At 40.4% G+C, this 25,591-nt stretch overlaps 1 protein-coding gene across 1 annotated transcript in view; it reads left to right on the forward strand.

The window, feature by feature from the left end:
- SLC6A11 (solute carrier family 6 member 11) overlaps positions 1–25,591 on the forward strand; it is a 105,278-nt gene that overhangs the window by 61,751 nt on the left and 17,936 nt on the right. The window contains exons 8-11 of the mRNA XM_053377654.1: positions 19,899–20,002; positions 23,548–23,672; positions 23,842–23,954; positions 25,071–25,208. Of these exons, the coding sequence (XP_053233629.1) occupies positions 19,899–20,002; positions 23,548–23,672; positions 23,842–23,954; positions 25,071–25,208 (480 nt within the window). The remainder of the gene's footprint in view (positions 1–19,898; positions 20,003–23,547; positions 23,673–23,841; positions 23,955–25,070; positions 25,209–25,591) is intronic.

Consider the following 25,591-nt stretch of genomic DNA (forward strand, 5'->3'; position numbering starts at 1 on the left):
GCCCATTGAAATCCATTAGAGTTATGGCCAAGAGACACAGGCAGACTTGTCCCATGTATAAGCATTAGACCTGTGGAATTTTGCACAGCTACTCTTCTGTTTACTTTAGCCTGTCCAAAGTTGACATTGCTGCTTTTGGGTGAATAGCAAGAGAATTTTTACTGTTGGACCACAGGAATTGGCAGCTCTAGACATGCTGAGATGAAAGATGTTCCTTGTGGTCAAAATCCCAATGCTGATTGACAGAACATTAATAGCAAGAAGGCTTGGAGATTGCAATAAGACTCCTTCCAACATGAAGATAGTCTTGGGATTCTGTCACTGTCATACCACTGGAAGGCAAGCTGATGAAGGTTGGGGAAAGTTCCAGGATAAGTGGCAATGAGCCCTCTTTCCTTCTACAAGTTGAAAGCTCTGTAGTTCTAGCATTGGGGTAGCATCCCACAAAGAGATGGGGCAGAGAGGAGTGGGCTAGTTGCTATTGTGATCTGCTTGAACTGTTAGCAGGCATGCTTTTGTTTGAATTGTTAAAAGGTATGTAAAGCGAAGCGAGCTAAATAGATGGCAAGCATGATTCCCTGCTAGTTTCCTGGTGTGCAGAAACACTGCAAACAGCATGGGAAATAAATGGGAATACAGCTGATTCAACACCCTCCCCTCTAGAGCAGGTCCAGGCCCTCCCTCCCTCATATGTGTGTATGGACAAACAAACAGGATGAATGTTTCAAAGGAAAGCCTTGGAAGAGACAACTAGTTGCTGCCATCCTAAGTATGCTGGCATCTAGACTATGGATCCCTTTGCTCCCCCTCCTTAGATTTGATTAAGTTATTGTATTGTACTGGTTCTTTATGATTTGTAAAATGTCTGTGGGTAGGAGGCAAAATACTTTGTGCACCAGCGTGGGCAGCAAGGAATTAACATTGGAGAGGCTTGTGGAATTAACAATGGAGAAGAATGAAACAGAGGTAATATAGCTACTAAAATGTATAGTGCAGTTGTAAGAGCTAAAGTAATTAGAATATTAGAATTAGAATATAATTAGAATTAGAATATACAGCTGCTAAGTTAGTGTCATTCAAACATGAATATGTAATGGGTATTTCTAATAGCTCGGGTGGCATCCATCTGTCTTGGGAGACTGTGGAGGAGTGCATCTTTGGGGGTGAAGTCAAACTGTTGGAAGGTTGCAGCACCTGCTGTGGTTGTAGAGACTGATACAGGAGAGACATGTTTTGTTGCAGCTGGGGCAGATGAAAGCATCCGTTTGTTCTGCTACAGATACACCATGGTGTTTCTTCTCTCTGAGCTCCACCAAGTGGTCATTCCTCCTCTGGTCACTGACTGGTCACATGCACGACCTGACTGTCTATCTCCAGGCATTGCAGTCCTCTACAAGGGCAAGGTTGATGTTCCCAGCTTCCATGCCACTGTTGCAGACATCTTTGTAATGCTGAGTGCTGAACTCAGTGCAGCCTTGGGCAAAACAGTTGATGGGTCTCTGAAGAGCTTCCTTGGAGTGCATTGTCAAGGCTGTGTCATCTGCATACAACATCTCTCAGATAAGGACCTGCCACACTTTTGTCTTGATGTGGAGATGGTCCAGGTTGAACAGACCCCCATCACTCGTTGAATGGATGTACACACCATCTTCAGTTGAGCTGAAGGCATAGGAGAGCAACAGGGAGAAGAATATGCCAAAGAGACTTGGGGTTGAGAACACAGCCCTGTTTCACATGGCTCCTCATAGGGAAGGCATCTGAGGATCAGCTGTCATATTAGACGGTGCTGTGCATGTTTTCATGGAAGAACACAATCATCTTGTGAAGCTCAGGTGGGCATGCTATCTTGTTTAGTCCTTTTTGGCTAATGAGATCAAAGGCCTTGTCCATGAGAGCGCTGTATAAGGGGCATCTCTGCTCTCGGCATGTCTCCTGCAGTTGGCACAGCGAGAAAATCATGTCAACTGTTGATCTCTGAGCTCTAAAGCTGCATTGTGTCAATGAGTGACTGCAGTCTGTTGAGAACTACATGGCTGAAGGTTTTCCCCACAGTACTTAGCAGGGAGATCCTATGGTAGTTGTTAAAGTCATGGTGGTCATATTTGTTCTTGTAGAGCAGGGGTAGGCAACCTAATGCCTCTCTTTTTTAAAAAAAATAATATTTATTAAAGTTTCAAAAAAATTACAAAAATCAGGAAAAAGAAAAAACAGAAAATACAAAATACAGAAAAAGTAAAAACAGTTAAAAAGAAATCCATCTTTCCATAACTTTTCTTTCATTTACTTATTTCCTTGACCTCCTCGCACCTCCCTTTTTTGTATTCTAGTTCAATTGATTGTTTCAGCAAGTCCTTTCCATTCTTATACTTATCTTATTAATTTATCTTAATATATTGTAACTTTATATTCTGACCTGTTAACAATCCCTTCTTCCTTAACCCTATATAACATTACTGCAAAAACCACATTACTTCATTCCAACATCCTTTTAACATTCCTTAATTTTACAATGTTTCTGTAGATAGTCTTTAAATTTCTTCCAATCTTCTTCTACCGACTCTTCTCCCTGGTCTCATAGAATCATAGAATCATAGAGTTGGAAGAGACCGCAAGGGCCATCGAGTCCAACCCCCTGCCAAGCAGGAAACACCATCAGAGCACTCCTGACATATGGTTGTCAAGCCTCTGCTTAAAGACCTCCAAAGAAGGAGACTCCACCACACTCCTTGGCAGCAAATTCCACTGTCGAACAGCTCTTACTGTCAGGAAGTTCTTCCTAATGTTTAGGTGGAATCTTCTTTCTTGTAGTTTGGATCCATTGCTCCATGTCCGCTTCTCTGGAGCAGCAGAAAACAACCTTTCTCCCTCCTCTATGTGACATCCTTTTATATATTTGAACATGGCTATCATATCACCCCTTAACCTCCTCTTCTCCAGGCTAAACATGCCCAGCTCCCTTAGCCGTTCCTCATAAGGCATCGTTTCCAGGCCTTTGACCATTTTGGTTGCCCTCCTCTGGACACGTTCCAGTTTGTCAGTGTCCTTCTTGAACTGTGGTGCCCAGAACTGGACACAGTACTCCAGGTGAGGTCTGACCAGAGCAGAATACAGTGGCACTATTACTTCCCTTGATCTAGATGCTATACTCCTATTGATGCAGCCCAGAATTGCATTGGCTTTTTTAGCTGCCGCGTCACACTGTTGGCTCATGTCAAGTTTGTGGTCAACCAAGACTCCTAGATCCTTTTCACATGTACTGCTCTCAAGCCAGGTGACACCCATCTTGTATTTGTGCCTCTCATTTTTTTTTGCCCAAGTGCAATATTTTACATTTCTCCCTGTTAAAATTCATCTTGTTTGCTTTGGCCCAGTTCTCTAATCTGTCAAGGTCGTTTTGAAGAGTGATCCTGTCCTCTGGGGTGTTAGCCACCCCTCCCAGTTTGGTGTCATCTGCAAATTTGATCAGGATGCCCTTGAGTCCATCATCCAAGTCGTTGATAAAGATGTTGAATAAGACCGGGCCCAAGACAGAACCCTGTGGCACCCCACTAGTCACTCTTCTCCAGAATGAAGAGGAACCATTGATGAGCACCCTTTGGGTTCGGTCAGTCAGCCAGTTACAAATCCACTGAGTCCATAACTGTCTCGGATTCTGCCAGTCATTTCCGCCAGTTCCATATAGTCCATCACTTTCATCTGCCATTCCTCCCGGGTGGGTAGATCTTGTGTCTTCCAATACTTCGCTATAAGTATTCTTGCTGCTGTTGTTGCATACATAAAAAAAGTTCTATCCTTCTTTGGCACCAATTGGCCAACCATGCCTAGGAGAAAGGCCTCTGGTTTCTTCAGGAAGGTATACTTAAATACCTTTTTCATTTCATTATAGATCATCTCCCAGAAAGCCTTAATCTTTGGGCACGTCCACCAAAGGTGAAAGAATGTACCTTCAGTCTCTTTACATTTCCAACATTTATTATCGGGCAAATGATAGATTTTTGCAAGCTTGACTGGTGTCATGTACCACCTGTATATCATTTTCATAATATTCTCTCTTAAAGCATTACATGCCGTGAACTTCATACCTGTGGTCCATAACTGTTCCCAGTCAGCCAACATAATGTTATGTCCAACATCTTGAGCCCATTTAATCATAGCAGATTTCACCGTTTCATCCTGAGTATTCCATTTCAACAGCAAGTTATACATTCTTGACAGAATCTTAGTTTTGGGATCTAACAGTTCTGTTTCCAATTTTGATTTCCCCCCCTGGAAACCAATTTTCTTGTCCAAATTGTATGCCTCCATTATTTGATAATAATGAAGCCAATCTCGCACTTTGTTTTTTAGTTTTTCAAAGCTCTGCAATTTTAATTTATCTCCCTCTTGTTCCAAAATTTCCCAATATTTCGGCCATTTGGCCTCCATATTGAGTTTTTTCTGAGCCTTCGCTTCCATCGGTGACAACCACCTTGGGGTTTTATTTTCCAGTAGGTCCTTATATCTTATCCAAACATTAAACAGTGCTTTCCTGACAATATGGTTTTTAAACGCTTTATGTGCTTTGACCTTATCATACCACAAATATGCATGCCACCCAAATACATTATTGAAACCTTCTAAATCCAAAATGTCTGTGTTTTCAAGAAGCAGCCATTCTTTCAGCCAGCAAAATGCAGCTGATTCATAATAAGTTTTGAGGTCTGGCAGGGCAAATCCACCTCTTTCTTTTGCATCAGTTAGTATTTTAAATTTTATTCTGGGCTTCTTGCCCTGCCAGACAAATCTGGAAATATCTTTCTGCCACTTCTTGAAACAGTCCATTTTATCCAAAATTTGCAATGATTGAAACAAAAACAACATTCTTGGCAATACATTCATTTTTATAGCAGCAATACGGCCTAGCAAAGAAAGCTTCAGGTTTGACCATATTTCTAAATCTTTTTTCACTTCTGTCCAGCATTTTTCATAATTATCTTTAAATAAATTCACATTCTTAGCAGTCATATTAACCCCCAGGTATTTTACTTTCTTCACCAATGTTAAACCTGTCTCCTTCTGAAACCTCTCTTTCTCAATCACTGTTAGATTTTTCTCTAAAACCTTAGTTTTTAACTTATTCAACTTAAATCCTGCAACCTGACCAAATTCTTGAATCAGTTCCAGTACTCTTTTAGTACTAGATTCAGGCTCCTGTAATGTCAATACTAAGTCATCTGCAAATGCTTTCAATTTGTACTGTTTGGCTCCGACTTGTATACCTTTAACCAATTGGTCCCTTCTAATCATATTTAGGAGAACCTCCAGGACCGAAATAAAAAGCAATGGGGAAATTGGGCAACCTTGTCGTGTCCCTTTCTCTATCGTAAACTCCTCCGTCACCACATTATTGACAATTAATTTGGCCTTTTGTTCTGAATATATTGCACCTATACCATTTCCAAAACCTTGACGAACCCCCATCCCCTGCAGGTTCTTCTTCATAAAACTCCAAGAAATGTTGTCAAAGGCTTTCTCCGCGTCTACAAATATCAAAACTGCCTTAGTATTAATATTAACTTGTAGTTTTTCTAAGATATTAATTATATTTCTCGTATTGTCAGACAAATGTCTGCCCGGGAGAAAGCCTGCTTGGTCTTTATGTATCTCTTCCACTAGTACTTTTTTTAATCTTTTAGCCAAAATATCTGCAAAAATTTTGTAATCCACATTAAGTAGAGATATGGGGCGGTAATTCTTAAGTTGTGTCTTCTCAGACTCAGTTTTCGGTATAAGTGTAATGTAAGCTTCCTTCCACGACTCTGGTGCTTTTTTCCCTTCCAAAATTCCATTACAAACTTCCTTTAATGGTTGTATTATCCAATCTTTCAAGGATCTATAATATCTTGAAGTTAAGCCGTCCGGTCCTGGAGATTTACCCAATTGCATATTCTGGATGGCACCTTCTACCTCCTGTTCAGTTATTTTGTAATTCAGCATTAACTTATTTTCTTGAGAGATTTTTTGTAGTCCATTTATTTTCAAAAATTGATCTATATCAATTTCTTTCTGTGGCCCTTGTGTATATAATTGTTTAAAATACCTCTGGAAACATTTTCTAATCTCCACTGGATTCTGTATATTCTTTCCTTCCACTTCCAAATTTGTAATAGTGTTAAGTTTTTGTCTTTTTTTCATTTGCCAAGCTAGCAATTTCCCACATTTATTAGCCGATTCAAATGTCTTTTGTCTCATCTGTTTGATTTTCCACTCTATTTCCTGGTTCATCATTTCCATATATTGTACTTGATGTAGCTTTATTTCTCTCAGAATCTCTTGCGACTTTGGTTTCGCTCTCAATTTCTTCTCACCTTCTTTTATTTTCTCCAAAATTTAATCTTTTTTCTCATTTTGAGTTCTCTTCTTTATTGCATTCTGTTGTAACAGAAACCCTCTCATAACCACTTTGCTTGCGTCCCAGATTACTCTTTTTTCAACACTAGTATTCATATTTATCTCAAAATAATCTCTCAAAGTTTTTTGGGCCTTCTTGGTCACTTCTTCGTCTCTAAACAAGGTGTCATTCATCCTCCATCTGAAGGAGCCGATTGGTGTTAGTTTCAATCGCCTTCTCAATCCAGCCCGCAGACAGTCCGGGGATCAGCGTGTTTTTACATGAGTAGAATGTGTCCTTTTATTTAAAATGCATCTCTGGGTTATTTGTGGGGCATAGGAATTCGTTCATTCCCACCCCCCCATACAGATCTGAGGGACAGTGGACCAGTCCACAGCTGAAAAAGGTTGCTGACCCCTGTTGTAGAAGGTCACAATGCTGGAGTCATGCGTGTCTTGTGGCATGAATCTTTGTTCCCAACATTGCAAGAGGGGGCTGCGGAGTTATGTCATGAGGGAGGAATTGAAGCTGGCTTTCAGTGATTCTGTCCTGCCCTGGGGCTTTACCTCATGCCTGAGAGTTGATGGCTCATCAAGGGAGAGTCTGGATACTGTCCTGTTGGTCCAAAGGCTTTCTTCATGCCTGTGTACATTTTGCAAGTGTTGCTAGTGTCATCAGTGAGTTGAATGCTCTGACAGAGCTTTAGGCAGTAATTGCTCCCCTGATGATATAAAAGGAGGAGTAAGTTATTACCCCTCCCCAGCTGAACTGGGAGAAAAGAGTGCTTTGAAAGAGTGAAACATGTCACTTGCTAACCAGTGTAACAAGGAACAATGGTTAGCTGCGAAATGAGCCAACTTCAAGCAATGGGGCAAGAACCTGGCTTGTTTTAACTAGACATTTTATATTCACTTTCTTCCTTACCAGGGTACCACCCCTGTCCCATTATGTGCCTTCCTTGTCTCCCCATTTCTTTGCTCCTCAACTGTATTGAAACTTCCTCTGGTTTGGTGTAAATTGTTTTCCTCTAATCATTGCTGCAAAAAGGAATCAACAGTTTTCTATTTTGTTATACCCTTTTAAAAATGAAATGGATTTAGGAAGTAAGTTCTCTTGGAAATATGGTTGGTAAGGAGGAGGCAAAGCTGTTGTGTGGCTGCTTAGCAGCACCTTTTGCAGATCATTCCCTTGTTTACAACCGTTGTTGTAGACTTCAGACCTTCATTGTTGATATCCGTATTTTGTTATAGTCCCATTAACCATTTACAGTGCAATTAGTATATTTGCAACAATAAACTATGTGAATGATGGTGAAAACGGCTTTTGCTATGGGTAAGGTTTTCCTATGCTTTCAGTGTTTCTTTAAAATTTCATCAGGCAGCTAGAAACACACGAAGGTTAGTTGCCTGTCAAAGTAGATCAGTGACTGTAGAGCTAAGCTACTCTCGGCCTCCTCCCAGAGGAATGGCTCAGTTTGTTTTGGTGAGCTGAAATGAACCTTCTATTTGAAGAAGTGGTGAAAAGAACTGAATCTCAGTAAGTGCCAGCAACTCTTCAAACATTTGGGCTTCGTAGACACCCCCCTTTCATGTATGCTTTTTCTTCTAATTCCCAGTTAAGCAGAAAGCCTGCCTTTCACCTCAGGCATTCTCTCCAAAGATGAAGTGGTGGGCATTCTTTTCATATCAGGAAAAGAAAAGCACCTTTATTTCAGAGATGAAGGTTAGACCCATTATGAGCAATGCAGCACTACTCAGGTGCAACATTGGATAAATTGGATGGTGGTCCAGCTGCAGTCTGATTTGGATGAAGATTTCCCTGCTTTAGTGGGCTACACTCTGCTACTACAATGTATTAAAAGTTGTACTACTTCTGAGGATGGTTTAGATTGAAACTACAGCTCTGCCAGTGCTCCTGGCTCAGCCTCTCACCCCACTGAGGGGAAGGAACTACAGCCACATACGCCCTTGTGTGCAGTAATGATTTGTTCTGCCCCATGCATCTGGTCTATGATTCTGCAAAGCAAAATTGCTTGTGAGTCTGTGGCCAGTAGTGGTAGTGACAGAATTGGAATGCCTCCGATTCACTGATGGAAAGCTTGTCTGCATGCAGGGAGGATTGCTTAACCTGTGTGGTAGGCACTGCTCTCAGCTTCTGCTCATGAAGAAAGTGGCAAGGAATGTAGTAAGGAGATGGGGAAAGAAATGAAAAGTAGTTAAAGCAGTTATATTTTGCAGCATGGAGCTCCCTCTTTCCTTGTGTTCCTGTGTGATGTACTCTTCTTTGCATGCATCCCCAGCTGGGGCTGCTGCTGCATTTTGAATGTGGAGCCCTTGAGGAAAGGTATAAGAACAGAATCATAGAGTTGGATGAGACCTCAAACTTGGGTCTCCAGCTGTTTTGAGACTACAGTTCCCAGTTGCTAGCTAGAGATGATGGGAATTGTAGTCCAAATACATCTGGAGCCCCAAGTTTGGGAAACCCTGATCTAGCCCAGCAAACTGCTGGTGCGGGAAATCCACTGCTACAGAAACTCCGATATGTGTCAATCCAGCCTCACCTTTTAAAGGTGAAAGGAGAGATCACCAGCTTCTGCGGCAGCATGTTCCTCTAAAGCAGGGCTGGGGAACCATATGTCACTTTCCAAGCCTTTCTATCCAGCTCTTGGCTACAGTTCTTACTGGCCCTGCTCAGCAGCCCTCGTAAGTGCTTTTACCTGACTGAAATGTCTTATTGAACTGTGTTAATGCCTTTTGGCTGCCTGGAAGGTGTGTGCATGCGCACGTGCCATGTGTAGGTATGCAAACCTGACTTTTGTGTGGTTGGAATGTAGCCGGCTATGCAAAGGTGAAAGCCATAGCCATTTCTCTGCCCAGTTTTGCCTCTGGCCCTACCCTCCACTGGCATGCATCCCCCAGAAGTCTGCATGTGAGGGAACATGACAGTCAGAGGAAACTTGCACAAACACTAAAAAGCAATCTGCCTCTCCTACCTCAAATAAGTACAGTGGTACCTCGGTTTAAGAACAGCCCTGTTTACAAACTGTTCAGTATACGAACTCCACAAAACCGGAAGTAGTGTCCCGGTTAGCGAACTCTACCTTGGTCTACAAACAGAAGCCGAATGGTGAAAGGGCACCGGCGGTGGGAGGCCTCATTAGGGAAAGTGCGCCTCGGTTTAAGAACAGCTTTGGTTTAAGAATGGACTTCCGGAACGGATTAAGTTCGTAAACTGAGGTACCACTGTAGTTGTGAATCTTGTTGGTTGTAGCACGTCTTGTCAAACTTTTACAGTTTCAAAATCGGGTTTAAAACACTTCATGTATCTCTTTACAAATACTCCCAGACATTGGGCTAGATGGACCAGTTGTCTGACTCAGTATAAGGCAGCTTCCTAGGTTCCTCAGATCAGTACATTTTTGCGTGGCATGACAGCCTAGGTTGTGCCAAGCTCAAACATCCAAAATAAGAATGTTATAAATCTCTGCCTTGCCACTGGGAAGGTTATGGTTTAGAATGTTTTTTTTTTAATAGTCTGGCCAATGAACAGCCTACTTTCTTGTTTCCCTGTGTGACCCATATAGCTATCAGGGGTGGAGATGTGGGAGAAATTCGATTCAGGTCTCGTTTAAAGCTGAATCTATCAAATTCACAATTTCCAGAAGGATATGCAATCCCCCATGCTATAAAATTTGCACTTGTCTGAATTTTAGTATCCCAGTTTGCCAACCATCGTTTAAAAAAATGCTTTCATTAAGAGAAAGTATTGCTGAAAATGAATATATTGGTGGAAAAGACATAGCATTACATTAGGGGAAATTGCTTGCAAAAACTGCAAATAAAAATGTGCTTATTAGGAGAAGTTTGCACTAAAATGCTGGTGGATTTTCATTAGGATTTTTACAAACAAACAAACAAACAAACAAATTGCTGTGAAATGTGGAGAACTGAATTTAAGATTAGAAAAATGAAGAGAACTGAAATTGACAGGTCTTTCAATCCCTAGTCAAGTATTTGTGGTTTATGCTAGACATTTTAAAGAAAAAATGTTGATGCATCTTCAAGGTAAGTGGCTAGAACATAGGATTCCAGAAAGGAAGTTCCCCCCCTTTTTTCGCTAGACACACTCACGCTGGCAACTGACTTCCTACATTGGTTGGCACCACAAAAACATGACACAAGTGTGACTTTTCTTCCAATAAAGTTTTTTTTGCTTCATTTAAAGAGAGATAGGTTCCTACTAATCATGCCTGGACAAATTAGCATTTAAATATGTGTAAAGTATTTTGAGCTATAGTGCTTGGTGCTGGAGGCAGCAGTGAATAAACAAAAACAAAAAAAAACTTCAAGTATTTAGGCCCTTCTATCCCTCAGTTCCCTTTTCTCATAATGAATATGCTGTATTCATTGGCGTCTGTAAGTAACATTAGCAGAAGGTAGGAGAGGGACTGCTTAGCAACCCACAGAAATCCCAAAGAGAGGTGGAAAGGAAGTGATTTTCATGTAATTATTCACTGCTACAAAAGCTGTTGTCAGGTAGACACTAGAAACATAGCTGTTTTATTATTCCCCTAACCTACTTTTAATCTTTTGAGAATCACTTCCATTAAAAGAGGGGGAAAGAAAGGGCTTAATTCAGCCATTTTATGCCTAACCATTTAAGTTCTGTTTTCTCCCCTAATGAAGCCTCTGCTTACAGAAGCTGTGTTGTTGAAAACCCCTGGGTAGTAAAACCTCAGAAACAAAATGAGTCCTGTATCCAAATACTGCACATTTGCTGCTATTTATATACACAATGTAGAGTTCATATTTTGTGTTGCTTTATTTCGTATTGAATTACAGCATTGAAGGGTGAGACAAACCGAAGGTGTAATAAGATTATATGTACACGTAGTAATGAAAAGCTTGGATTACTGTGGTGGAAGGTTAAACATACTTATATTTGATCATAATGGAGCACTTTCCGCACTTAAGATTCCACAGAAGGCACAATTTAAGTCTTGTTTGCTTGTGAGATAAAATCTTGGGCAGCCCCTGAGTTGTGGAACTCCCTCCCCACAGAGGTCTGTCTGGCAATGTCATTGTACAGCTTTCATTGGTGCTGCATGTGCGCCTCTTTACCCTGACCTTTGACTGCTGAGATGTTCATTTTTAGGACCCACTCTATTTTTCTGATTTTTTTTAATTGTAAGTTTTTTATCTGTTTAAACAGTATTTTACATTGTAGTCTACACTGGGGCCTTTAAAACAACAACAACCACCACCAGCCCATAAATTATGTAACATCTCAGCAACATGTCTACTTCCTTCCTCCCAAACTCAGAAGTACAAAGCTCAGAAGTACCAAAGAATTTTCAAAAACAGATTTTTGTTTTCAACTTCAGGAAAATTGCTATTTAAAATGTAAATAATGCCAAGACTCATCAACAATAATGCATAATTTATGTCAGTCTTCAACTATAAAATGATTATTCATTCCTTGATGAAAATAAGCATAGTAAACAGTTTTCTGTATCTGGAAGAGTCTATCTTATATAGTAGTAGATCTGAATTTCATTATAAGTGCTCTGGGGGAGGGGGAGGGAAATGCTGTAGTTGGGCTAAAACATCTGTATAGCCACTAATATGCAGTGAACTTTTTCCTCAAACATTTCTTGTGTGTGACTGATAGCTGAATACTGCAGAGGAAGTGTGCTTCAGAGCACGCACTACTTAGTATAAATAGTATAATCAATCTATAAAGTAATTAATTATACATTTAAAATATAGAGTTTGTTCTCTGTTGTATTGAAACTCAAAATTTTATTTTTTAAAATAATATTTATTAAAGATTTTTTAAAATTATAAAAAAGAAAAAACAGGAAAATAAAAACAAAACAGAAAAATAGAAAGACAAAATACATCCATCATTCTCAAATTTCTAACTTTCATTACCTTCTTTCTTTGACCTCCTCCTCCTTCCCTTTCTTGTATCCTGGTTAATAATTATCACAGCAAATCCTTTCCATAGTTCATAATATTTTGTCCTTACATTATCTTAATCTATTTTCATCTTGTCTTATAGCAAACCTTAAAACTTAAAACTTAAATCTTATTTTTACCAACTTCTCATAACCATATCATTAACCTAATTCTTTAAACATTTTTACTAGAACCAAGTAGTTCCATTTCAACATTTTTTTTAACATTCATCAATTATTTTAAAACAGTCCTAATGATAAAAGAAAGAAAAGTAAAACAATCCAATCTTCATCCAGCGTCCCTTCCTCCTGGTCCCGGATTTTGTCAGTCCTTTTTGTCCCATTAATCTAGCACATTAACCTGGTATCCTTATATCCGAGGCCCTCAAGTCTCTTCCATGTCCCTTCCGCGGCTCTTCTTCATATTTTCCTTTCACTCGTGGGAACTCCAGCTTAGTAATATTTTTGACCCTTTTCAGCAGATCAGCCCCATTTCCATAGTCCAGACTAAACTCCATGTGATATTTAAACATCTGTTTCAGATTCTCTCCAAAATTAAAAGCCCCCACAGCTCCAAACATCTGACGGCCCATTACCAGACTCAGAAAGTCCAAACATCCCTGCATGGGAGGGTCAGTCCAACCCCCCATTTCCAAACCAGACTTTATCTTTCCAAGTCTGGTTTTTTCCAGATTCATTTATCAAATCCAAAGGCTCATGATCCTGCAGGGCCACAACTCCCTCCATTTCTGGCACCCAGGATTCAGCAGTATCCTCTTCTCTCATCTGTGCTATCATAGCACACTCCTGTTTTAGTTCCTGGGTAGGCTCCATGTAGTTTCCTACTGCCTGTTCAAAATTTCTGGTCGCATTAGTCATCAAATCCATCTTCTGGCTTAGCTGATCCAATAGGGCATTTATTTTACAGAAAGCACCCAACAGAGCTTCTGAAAACATTGTCCTGCAAGGTCACAAGTCCTTTCCCACGATTGTAATCAGTAACAGCTGCAAGCTCCTGAAGTTGGTTACAATTTCACAGTCTCCCTCTAGGGGGAAAACTTCTGTTTATTCTTTCTTTTAAGAACAATAGCAACAAAGTTTCTTTTTTAAGATATTCAGTCAATATTTGTTCCTTTGAAATGTGAAAGGAAACAATGGAGTCACTATGTTGCTTTTCTTTTAGCTGTCTGTCAAAAACATTTGTCTCTGGTCAATGAGCTTCAAACGTCAGTCCTGACACTCCGCTCCAGGATCAGGACGGTGGAAAGTTACTTTAACTCACTTCTGCAGGTTTAAACAGTCCAAAAAGAGATCCCCCTTCTTCTCCTGCTACCGAAGGGGGGTTCCACGATTTTAAATGATGAAAACCAATCCTTTAAAAGTAATTTTCTAAGCTCTAGTTATGTTATCTTTGCTTTATTCTAACTGCAAAGAAACGGAAGGCCGACTTCCTGTTTAGATCTTCCCGTTTCAGTACCAAATTGAAGTAAATTTTGAGTCCAATTCCTCTCTACTGGCCAATCCTTATTTAAAGTCCAATTGTTCGAGTTTTAAGTACTCACGGGTGATTCTTTAGATGCCAAATTGTCCCAGGAAAAAGGCAGTGCTCTCCGGCAATGGCTATGCGGCTTCGCTCCACGGAAAAAGCAGTAGACTCACAGCACCGCGCCACTTCCCCCTCTTCGCTTCGGAGCCCATTAGTGGGTTCCTTTGCGGGTTGGGGGGGCGCTAAAGGTGCCCGCCGAGTCCCATGGTCACAGGCTTCATCCGCCTGTGATTTTTTAAAGGGTCCCCGCTTCGCCGTAGCGGAAACGACCCGTTTCACGCGGAGCTGGTCCCTCCGGTTCAGAGGGAGTCCGCCATTGCCGATGGCGCCACCCCGGAAGTCCTGAAACTCAAAATCTTAATGGCTTCAGCAAATTTCTGAATCACACATTTAACTGTAAGAAGCTGTTATCAGTCACCAGAAATCATGGTATTCAATTTAACGCAATGCATGTTATACTTAAACTCATAGGGAGGAATTCAATGTAGCACTGAGTGGGGAATGCACATGAGGAACTTGGTGCTCATGCAGTAGGACTTTGCCTCACTCTCCTTTTCCTGCACCCCTCTGACCTGTTCTGAGGGTTTGCCCAGCTCTCCAGAGTAGATTTAGGGGGAAAGTCCCATTGCACAAGTAGAGCTTGTTCCACAACTGCAACAATGTCCTTGAATCTCACCTTCCAGTTTTAGCAAAGTCATGTTCATCATACCCTCTTCTGAAATATTTGCTGACTTTTGACTGAAACAAAAGTCAAAGAGAGCAGGTTCTCTATGTCCCTTCTTTTTTATTTTAAAACTGGGGTGTGGTGGAACCTTTCCCAGTACAAAAATCTTGATCAGTTATGCCAGAATTGTGTTGTGTGTTGAGGTCCCCAAGCCACCCCCAAATAAATCACAATTCACACAGAATTTTGTTTAAGGTTTTTGGCATAATTTTGGCCACAACTTTATTAAAATACATAAATGTGAGTGGTTGCTTAGGCATTGGTTCCGACTATCTGTCCCCGTCCAGGGACAGAACTGACTTCGGATTCCAGTGAAAGCCAGTAAGGGAAAACAATATAGGGGAGAAAATGGAGCCGGGCACCAGACCCTCACCTCTCCCCGCATGCTCCCAGGGGCTTGCGCGGCCCAAGCCCCACGTCAAGGATTTGGACGAAAGCATGGCGAGCCCCTGGATTCCTTTAACAGAATTCCCTTACAGCAGCAGCATTGGAGGGGCAGGCACTGCCAACCACATCCCCTCCACCAACCAAAAATTAACCAATGCCTAAACACAACCTTACAAGTTGTGACGATTTGCTACACATTAGGGCAAAAACCGAATGGCACCAGCCAATCAACCAAATGGACGACCCCATGACAGGCATAGCAAGGTCAGATGCAAGAGCCCTAAATTAGGGAGGGTGGGCGAGTGATTCGGTACACACTGCAAAAGAGAACGCTCGATGCTTCATGCCCTGCACATAAAACCTTTGGTCCATCCCACAAATTGGCAACATCAAAATTAGCCCAGTAACCCAAACAGCCCAATCACTGCCAATGACCATCTAAATGATCCCACCCAGCAACTGAGGGGGTGGCCTGTCAGACCCCACCGTAACACGTGCTCTCCATGAAGGAGAACACGCTTTATAGTATCTCATAAATTGAGGGACGCAGGTGGTGCTGTGGTCTAAACCACAGAGCCTAGGGCTTGCTGATCAGAAGGTCGGTGGTTCGAATCCCCACGACGGGGTGAGCTCCCGTTGCTCGGTCCCTGCTCCTGCCAACCTAGCAGTTCAAAAGCACGTCAAAGAGCAAGTAGATAAATAGGTACTGCTTCGGCGGGAAGGTAAACGGCATTTCCGTGCACTGCTCTGGTTCGCCAGAAGCGGCTTAGTCATGCTGGCCACATGAACTGTACGCTGGCTCCCTTGGCCAGTAAAGCAAGATGAGCTCCGCAACCCCAGAGTCTTTATCTCATAAATTGGATAGAGTCATCTCTATTCAACCTCTATTCTTTGGGAATAAATCATATATAATAACACAAGAGGGACTCACCAGCAGACTCAAAATCTCCAATGAGAACATTGACTGTTTTTTGGGAGGAGGGTTGGGAAACCCAGTGGGAGATGGGAGTATCCAGAAGACACTTCACACTGCAAAATTTTGTCACAGAATTCTTTGTTGTGATTCATAATACCTAGAGTTCTTATTTAGGCATGGTGGGTGAGAGAGAGAAAAGTAAACAGGAAATCACTAGGAAATCTTTGGAAATGGCAACTTATTCACAGTTCGGGTTGTTGTAAACTATTCATTTCTGATTAGTTTGGCTTAATAGTACATGTGAATTGTACTATTAAGTTGCCATATAGGATTGCCATATGTCCTCTTTTTCCAGGACACATCCTCTTTTTCATGGGTATGTAAATTGAGAGTTGTCATAGCGATCCATAGTTAAAAGTGGAAGTCAGCAAGTGTCTTCTTTTTTGCTCTTCAAAATATGGCAACCATACCAAATGAACATCGCTTCATCACATAACAATCCCTTCTTTATTATATTGACCCCTTGTAGATTCTTATACTCATTGAGGAATGTATTTGTGAGCATTGCCTTCTGATCTTTGCGATCAACACCATCAAATGTACATTCCAAAAACACGTCTGATAAGTTTGTTAGAACTGCTAGATTTCCTTGTTTCTAGTATTTTACAACCATGATATATAAAGCAGCTGGCATTGATGGCATGTTTCAAAGATATCACTTCATCTCTTCAAGTCACTTCATTACATTCAATAGATCCATTGTAGTTCCAACTTTGTAATTTGCATCTTTGTTGTGATCACTTTTTTATAAAAAAAAGTTTTGAATGACTTATTTTTACCACCCCCTTTCTCTGGAGCTTCAAAATATTATATACAATAGTTTTTACTCTTTCCAAACCTATGTTAAAATGGTAAAATCTACAGGGTTGGTGTGAACTGACTTCCTCATCCCATCCTCTTCATAGCAGCCTCCAAAACCCCACCGTGAGGATTCAGGAACCCTGCTGAATTGGGAGGGAAGCTGAGGTATGGTGGGCTGTTTAGAAGGGGGAAATTCTTTAAAACCGAGTGGAGGCTTCCTCCCCAAACTGAACTCCTGCCTGGAGAATTAGTTTATGCAGAGTTTTCAGAGATTCCTCCCTTCTCCCCCTGTGGCCATGGAGTATCACCTTAAGGGAGCCTGGGCGGTGGTTTTTGTCCATAACGGGTCATAACAGCCCCATTGGGTGATCCTGGGGGATCATGAATTGACATCTGTAATTAACAAAGTTATGGCCTTTTCAATCCCAACACACCTGTCCTGTGTCATTTGTTGATGTCACTATGGCACCACCGCTCCTGGCTCTACTCAGCTCACAAAGCCCTTTGCTGGGTGTGGTGGTTGGCACCACAATGACACCATGGCAGGGCTGATCTCCCTTCCTCAGTCTTTGGCACAGTGGGAGGTGATGCTCCTGGTTCCTCTCACTGCACTGGTGGCTAGGTACTTACTTGTAAGGCCAGTTGCAGGTGAGTTGGGAGTATGCCTGGGGAGTGGACCTGATGGAGAAATTATTCTCTGTGGTCGACTTCCTCATTTTCTTCCATGGAAGGTACATATGTCCCTTCTCAGTTCTGAGGCTGGTACCCTCTCTGAAAAGAATTAGACAAAAATGGCTTCAAAATTATTTATTCAATTTTATTGTTCTTTCAGCATCCAAAAGTGTGGTCTCTGGACTGATAGCAAAGGTTTATGGAATCAAGTTGATCTAGTAGATACCATCCTCCTTATAGACTATGCAGACATTATTTTTATTATTTTTATTATTTTTATTATTATTATTATTAGTGGTAGTAGTAGTAGTATACCGCCCTTCATCCATAGATCTCAGGGCAGTTCACAGCATAAAATACAAGATTTTTTTATTTTAAAAAAAGCATAATAAGCATACAATGTAATAAAAACAAGAACAAAACAAAACAATTATCTTCCTCTCCTGTCCCTCTAGCTATTTTGCAAATATGACATCACAGCAATTCTGACATATCAATTTGCTCCACTGATACCAGTGTTAATTCCAGAGGTAGCTTCAGTATGGCATTGATAAGATGTATGTTTGAAAATGCATTGTAAAAAAAATATATTGCTGCAGTATTCCACCTAATTAAAGAATTGTGAGATGTTATTTCCAAGAGTTTGAGACCACTTTAGCCCACAAATGATCTTTAAAAATCCATTTTGGTTTGCCATGCAATGTAGAGAACTGCTGTTGAAGAAATGAGATCTCCAGACTTCTTAGTTAAAATGTGTTCCGTATCCATTTTTCTCACTATGAAGTAGAACATTTTACAGATGTAATCAGCTATATTTTACTCATCATGACAGCAGTGAAACCATTTTAACTTGTGACACAAATTAAATGTGATCGTACTAGTACTTCAAAACAGAAACACTTCCAGCTTTCAATAACTTGAGAAATCGGAGCCTCTTAGAAGTTACATGTAAAATACATTTTATCTTTTTTATGATTTGGAATTCCATGAGACAACTGGTAATTCAATCCAATTTCCATCTTGCATTAAGCATTTTGTCCTGAAATTTTAACGGTTAAATGATCTACAAACAGAATAAATAGATAGGAGTATTATCCATGGTTGGATTTTTTGTTTTCTCTCTGGGTAGCTAACCTGTATGCAATGTTGCAAAATGCTTTTGAAATTCTCTGTAGTTCCAAATGCAGTTTCCTGTGATCGACAAAAGAAGCAGAAATGGTTTTACAGTTCATTGATGCTGACCATAACTTTTACATTCACTATACTCATCAAAGAATAAGTTACAATTAAGTCACATCTGGAATGCTGTGTGAGAGTTAGCTTTTGGGTAGCACAACCGGTTGAGCCTAGGGGGCACCACTGGGTTTCACAACTATGATGTAATGAACTGCGCAGAACAGAAGGCAAGAGACAAGGGCCACCAAATTTTGGCCTTGCACAGGGCACCACTGAAATTTGAAAGACCAAAGTCCTCCCCTAGCTGTATGCAGTTGTGGTTGCTTCATCTAAAAAAAGAATACAGTGGCACTGTACTTGAACTTAACCTGCACTTGAACTTAACCTGTTCCAGGAGTCCGTTCGACTCCTGGAACCATTCAAAAACCAAGGTGCGGCTTCCGATTGGTTGCAGGAGCTTCCTGCACTCAACCAGAAGCCATGGAAGCCGCATTGGACGTTCAGCTTCCGAAAAACGTTCGCAAACTGGAACACTCACTTCTGGGTTTGCAGCGTTTGGGAGCCGATTTGTTTGGGAGCCAAGCCGTTCAAGTACCAAGGTACCACTGTATAGTTAAACTTGAAATGATAAAGGAGAATGGGCTGGAGTTACCATGGGAAAATGGTGATGGGAAGTGCATGGCATGGAGATAGTGGGTAGAGTATATCTATGTGACTCATAAAATCATAAGAGTTGGAAGGAATGCAGGAATATACAGCTGACCTTTATGGGCATCGAACCTGCAACCCTGGACTCACACTACTAGAATTCAGGGTTAACCGATGAAGTGGCTTGGCAGTAGATTCAGGAGAGGTAAAAGAAGTTTATAAAATTTACTGCCAGAAGATGTAGCAATAGCCTCTGGCTTAGATTACTTTAAATTGAGATGTAAACAAATTCACAGGGGATAGGCCTATCAACTGTGAGCCACTGCTGTTTGAACCCGCTGGATATGGTATGGTTCTGATACTGTATGGGTGACAAACAGCAGAATGAATGAGAAGAAACAGACTGATGATAACCATTATATAGCCATGAAGGAAGTTCCTCATTCAAGTCTATTACACTGGTCTGAAAAATATGTAATCTTTGCAATTTCAAGTGAATTGCAAAAAACAACAACACTGGATAGCACTAGAGAATCTAATTTCAAGGCTTCTTCTAATAATTTATGATCTGCTTACCTTATAGTAACGAGGATTTTTTTTTTACTTTTTTATAATTATTGCTATATTTTGTGTTTGCAGGTCTGGGTGGATGCTGGAACACAAATATTTTTCTCTTATGCCATCTGCCTGGGGTGTTTGACAGCCTTAGGGAGCTACAACAACTACAATAACAACTGCTACAGGTAATACACGATTACAGTTATGTTTATTTTTTCTGTTGAGTGGTCTAGTCTGGCAAATACCTGTTTGAGGTGCCCAACTAAATAATTGTGTATGTGGAACAACTTCTGTGATTGCAATGGAATTTCCCCTCTCCCCACATGCCCCCCACTCTGCCGCTAAATCTTTGCTGGAGGGTTGCAGGAACTCCCAAAGCAGATTTAGGGTGTGTGCAAGGGAAGGAGAGGAAGAAGAAGTTCATTTCCGCATTCAAAAGTTACTTTATGTGTGCAGTGGAATAGTTGCATAGAGCTGAATATATACTAGTTAGATACACAGAACATGCTTGAGTACTGTGTTTCACACAACAACATTTTAAGGGTTCTGAGCATTACTTGATCAGTTTGCTTTTGAACTGATTTCTTTTGAAAACGGTAATTTGGGAGGAAAAATTAATGTTCCATTATTAAAGTTATAAAGATAAATATAGAATAGATAATACATTAACTGTATTTTAGGCACATGAATGATGCATGCATTATACAAAAATTAACTAGCACAAGTGCGATCATTTGTGAACATTTTTTCATGTACTTAGATTTCAATCATATCCACTTACCTGGGAGGAAGCCTCACTGAACAGGGTGGGACTTAATTTTTGAGTAGAAATGGAGGATTGTGCTGTTCAGAAAATACATGGAGCAGGAATTCTAACAGCCCAACCCCTCTTTTATGACAAAGATTAATCTAGAATCCCACATGGTGGTACATTAGCATTGGTGCCATACTAGTATAAAATTGTGAATTTGGTCAGTATTCACTGCAGGTGTGGTATCATCTTTCAGTACTATAATTACATGGAATGACTAGTGGTTCTGGTAACATATTTTGGGGATGAAAAATTTACATAGTATATACCCTTGGAGAATGCTTATTTTCTGAGTGTTTGTAAAATGGCAGGTAATGGATAGAACAAGAGTAGTGTCCATTTCATAAATACTTTTTAAAAGCTATAACACAGCAGCCATAAGATCTAGGTACCGCCATGTGACAATAACCTTGTAGTTCATAAATAAATTTGAAAGTGGTGTATTGGCTCCCTCTAGTGTAAACTTTAATGCTTATCCCCTTTAACTGTATAGCCAGCACACGATACATGCCCTTAATTCACCTCTTAGTTTCACCTTTCATAATTCTAAATAATCATCTGCTTGTTCTTTCTTAAGACTACTATGGTATATTATTAAGTGATTGATCACTCATTTGATTCTGGGACCAGTTTGTCTGTTTACTTATAACAGCTTTTCTTCATAAAAACTACATTATTTAGGTAAACATTACAATTTTAATTTTTGTTAATAAGATTGTGTGTGTGTGTGTGTGTGTGTGTGTGTGCGCGCGCGCATACAGACTTTTTTTAAAAAAAAAAAGATTTGTATCACATGGGGGAATTTTATTTCTATCCTGGGATAGCTCAGTTGTCAAGAGACTCTTAATCTCCGCTGAGATATTCCCTCAGATGGAGAATCAATTATGATATTTTGAGAACATTAAAAACCAAATATATTATTTCATGAATTTTAATTGGATTCATAATGAAGCTGATACTATTTTACCTTCAAATTTTACCTTTCTAAAATCCCAATTCCTAGTCACTAACAAAATTTGCATATAACATACTAAGGTTTCTGGGAGGGATGTTTTTGTGAAAATCGGATGCTGCTAAGCTGCTATAAGAAGTTTGACATATACTGTAAAAAGAAAGTCAGTGTCAATTTTATTCATAGGCTGCAAAGTCCCACTATCCTGTTCACTCACCATGTTTATTGAACTACAAATTCAGCTGGTCTATTTATTATGCAAAATAGGAAGGGAGGAATATCCAGTTTAAACAGACGCCATACAATTATTGTAAATGATACATATATCTGAAGCACAGTCTAGCATTTCCCCCTAATCAGTGATAGTTATTATAATGATTTTTAATGTAGCCAGTCTGTAAAAATGTAAGATTCTTAAAATGAACCTCTTTACACATTAAAATGACTGAATCCATCAGTTCAGTCATTAAGAAATGATGCCTAAAGCCAGGACTTATTTTAGTAAATTACAAGATAAACCAATATTATGTAGTAGATCCAACTATTCAGTCATGTGTGACATTTGTAAGTCATGCCAACTCATAATATTCATCAATATTGAAGCCTTATCATGAGAGTAGAGAATGTTTCTTATCTGAGCCTTGGGCAAAGCTAACACATTTCTTAACAAATTCCAGGGAGGTAGCTTTGTTAAGCTGTTGCAAGAACAACAATGTCTTGTGGAATCTTAAAGGCTAATAAACAAACCTGTTACTTTTAAGGTGCCACAAGTCTGTTTTGTTTACATTTTTCCTCTTTTACTGACTACTGTGAAATTACAAATTGTATTGTAAACATTTACTCACACTTTTCAAACAGCATCCATCAAGAAGTGAAGGAATCATATGCAGGATTTGGTAAAACAGATGGTATATCAGCAGGGCCGGCTCACCCATGAGGCAAGGTGAGGCAATTGCCTCAGGCAGCAGGTTCCAAAGGAGCAGCAGATCCCAATGTAGATCTTTATTCCTCCCTTGTTCCTGATGTAGATCTTCCCTCACATCTTCTTCCCTGGCAGGGAGAGGAATGCCATTTTGTGGTTTGCCTCAGGTGCCAAAATGTCTTGGGCCTGTTCTGTTTATCAGTATAAAAAAAAATTGCTTACCTGAAGAAGAAGAAGAAGAAGAAGAGTTTGGATTTGATATCCCGCCTTTCACTCCCCTTCAGGAGTCTCAAAGCGGCTAACAATCTCCTTTCCCTTCCTCCCCCACAACAAACACTCTGTGAGGTGAGTGGGGCTGAGAGACTTCAAAGAAGTGTGACTGGCCCAAGGTCACCCAGCAGCTGCATGTGGAGGAGCGGAGACGCGAACCCGGTTCCCTGGATTACGTGACTCTTAAGTGTGTCACTGGAAACAAAGCTGACTATAAACCTGCTTCAGGCACATAAATATTGATTGTAAATAGTAAAATGTACCACTGTTGCATTTATAGTATATTATCTCTGAAGGGTTTGTGTCACTTCTTCTAAGGTTAAGAGTTTTCTCTGTTGACCTTGAAGCATATCTGCATCACTATGAACTCAGCTGTGTTGAGGCCCATGAAGCTAATAATTGCAGATCCACAAAGGAGTGATTTGGAAGTTGTCTTACTAGATACTGAGTGGAGAATTGGAAGCAGTGAGGAAGCCCTGCCTATTGGCAAAGTCCACCAATCGCAACTTGATGGCCAAATAAAGAGACAGGCAGAGGTTGGGTTGAACTAGGGCCACTTTATTTAAGATTAAACCATAATAAAACCTGTGCAGAGGGGAAGGAACACTATTGTTGCTCTACAGTGACCAAACACTTGTTTCATTGTCTGATTTTTCTAATAACTGTGGTGTCTTGATCTACATACGTACCAAATTTCAAAGCTGTTGTAGCCGCCCAAAAATATGTGAAGCAAAGCCACACACTGAGAACAAGCGAATTGCTCTTTCTTCCACAGGGACTGCATTATGCTCTGTTGCTTGAACAGTGGAACAAGCTTTGTGGCTGGTTTTGCCATCTTTTCTGTCCTTGGCTTTATGGCGTATGAGCAGGGAGTGCCCATAGCAGAAGTTGCAGAATCAGGTAAGTACTAAAAGTATACATTTATTATTATTTTAAAGTGTATTTGATATACTAGTGATATTGTGTACTTTAATCGTTATGTATTATTTGTTAAATTTATATCCCACCCCACTGTGCAAGACCACCATATAAACAATTCCTATTTAATTTCTTTTCTTTCTTTTTTCAGGACCTGGGCTTGCTTTCATTGCTTACCCAAAAGCTGTAACAATGATGCCTCTTTCTCCGTTATGGGCAACTTTGTTTTTCATGATGCTGATATTCCTTGGTTTAGATAGTCAGGTATGGATCAAAGATGACATTTTAGAACATCCTTTCCAGGTGTAACTTAAGCTGAGATCTGAATTTAAATCAAGCTGTAACTTTAAATTAAATTTAAAACTAATTTAAATTGCCAGCTTAATATTGCTGAATTCTTGCTTCACTGTACTTCATTTTATTTTATAATTTTAATGTGTCGCCCACAGGTGAGTGAGAAGCAAGGTTATAAGATAGGAATGAAAAGTTATGAGCCCCAATCTTATACTGGACATGAGAATGCAGAGCCCTTCTTTAAAAGCTAAAGTGGTGGGGACTGCATCTAGCTCTCATCCAAAACAGCCAGTTGGTTGGAATGCAGCTGTTTTGGGGAATCACATACACACAGCCTTGCTGCATAAGGTTGGAAATCATAAAGTACAGAATATACAGTCTTATCAGTCTTACACACTCACTTTAGAGACACTCATATGGATGGGTTCTAGCAAGACTGGGCAATGAACTAAAGAGCAGAAAATACATTTAAGACTAGAGCGGGCTAGCAGCATGGTTCAGGAAGTATTGGATTAGACATAAGAAATATCAACTGAAATCATAGAATCATAGAAATGTAGAGTTGGAAGGTTTCACAAGGGATCGTCTAGTCCAACCCCCTGCAATGCAGGAATCTTTCGTCCAACATGGGGCTCGAACCCATGACCATGACATTAAGAGTCTCATGCTCTACCAACTGAGCTATCCCAGCTATCTGATAGCTCCTGAGCACTGATAGACTCATAGCACTACAGAGTTTGAAGCTACCATCTAGTTCAACCCACTAACTCCAACCAACCAACCAACCAACCTCAGGTTACTCATGTCACAGGGTTGTCATTTAATGCAGTGCCTAGTGCCTGATGCAGTGGTCAGCGTGGAGGAAATGCCACCATGCAAGAAAGTCATGCAGAGAGCTCTCATCAGGTGGGAGCAAGTATGGCAAGTTAGGTGCGATCTTTAGTGATACTTAAAGCTCTATATAGGAACGGGCTATAAATAATGCAAAAAAAATTAAAGCATATAGTGCACTGGCATGTGCTGAGGAACAGGTACTGTAGATGATTTACTCTATATGTCATTTTTTTCTGCATTTGCTTTGTCCAGTTTGTGTGTGTTGAAAGTCTCGTGACAGCCGTGGTAGATATGTACCCAAAGGTTTTCCGGAGGGGATACAGACGAGAGCTGTTGATTCTCGCTCTTTCGATTGTATCATTCTTCCTTGGTCTAATCATGTTAACGGAGGTAAGATATATTTATTTGTATTTGGAATGGTGGGGAAGAAAATTGTTTCCATTCTTTTTTTAACTTAGGCTATGTTTGCACTAGTGGCTTGAAACATTAAGTGATATCTTTCCCCATGCTGAGTGAAACTTTGATCTGCGCACATGTCATCATGTGCACAGACGCAAAAGCCACCTGAATTAGAGCACAGTGGAGCCATGGCTTCCCTTTTCAAATCAGATGGAAGTTGGTTCCAAGCAAAACACATCAAAGAGCTACGGGACTAGCAGTGGGAGTGCGCTGGAACTGCAGTAAATAGCAATGGGAGCACAGCCTTAGAAATTCTAAGCAAAACTATTTGAGGATTGATAGACATCTGGAGCAACAAAATATTGATCAGATGT

The sequence above is a fragment of the Podarcis raffonei genome, chromosome 2, assembly GCF_027172205.1.
Source record: "Podarcis raffonei isolate rPodRaf1 chromosome 2, rPodRaf1.pri, whole genome shotgun sequence".
Classification (NCBI taxonomy): Eukaryota; Metazoa; Chordata; class Lepidosauria; order Squamata; family Lacertidae; genus Podarcis; species Podarcis raffonei.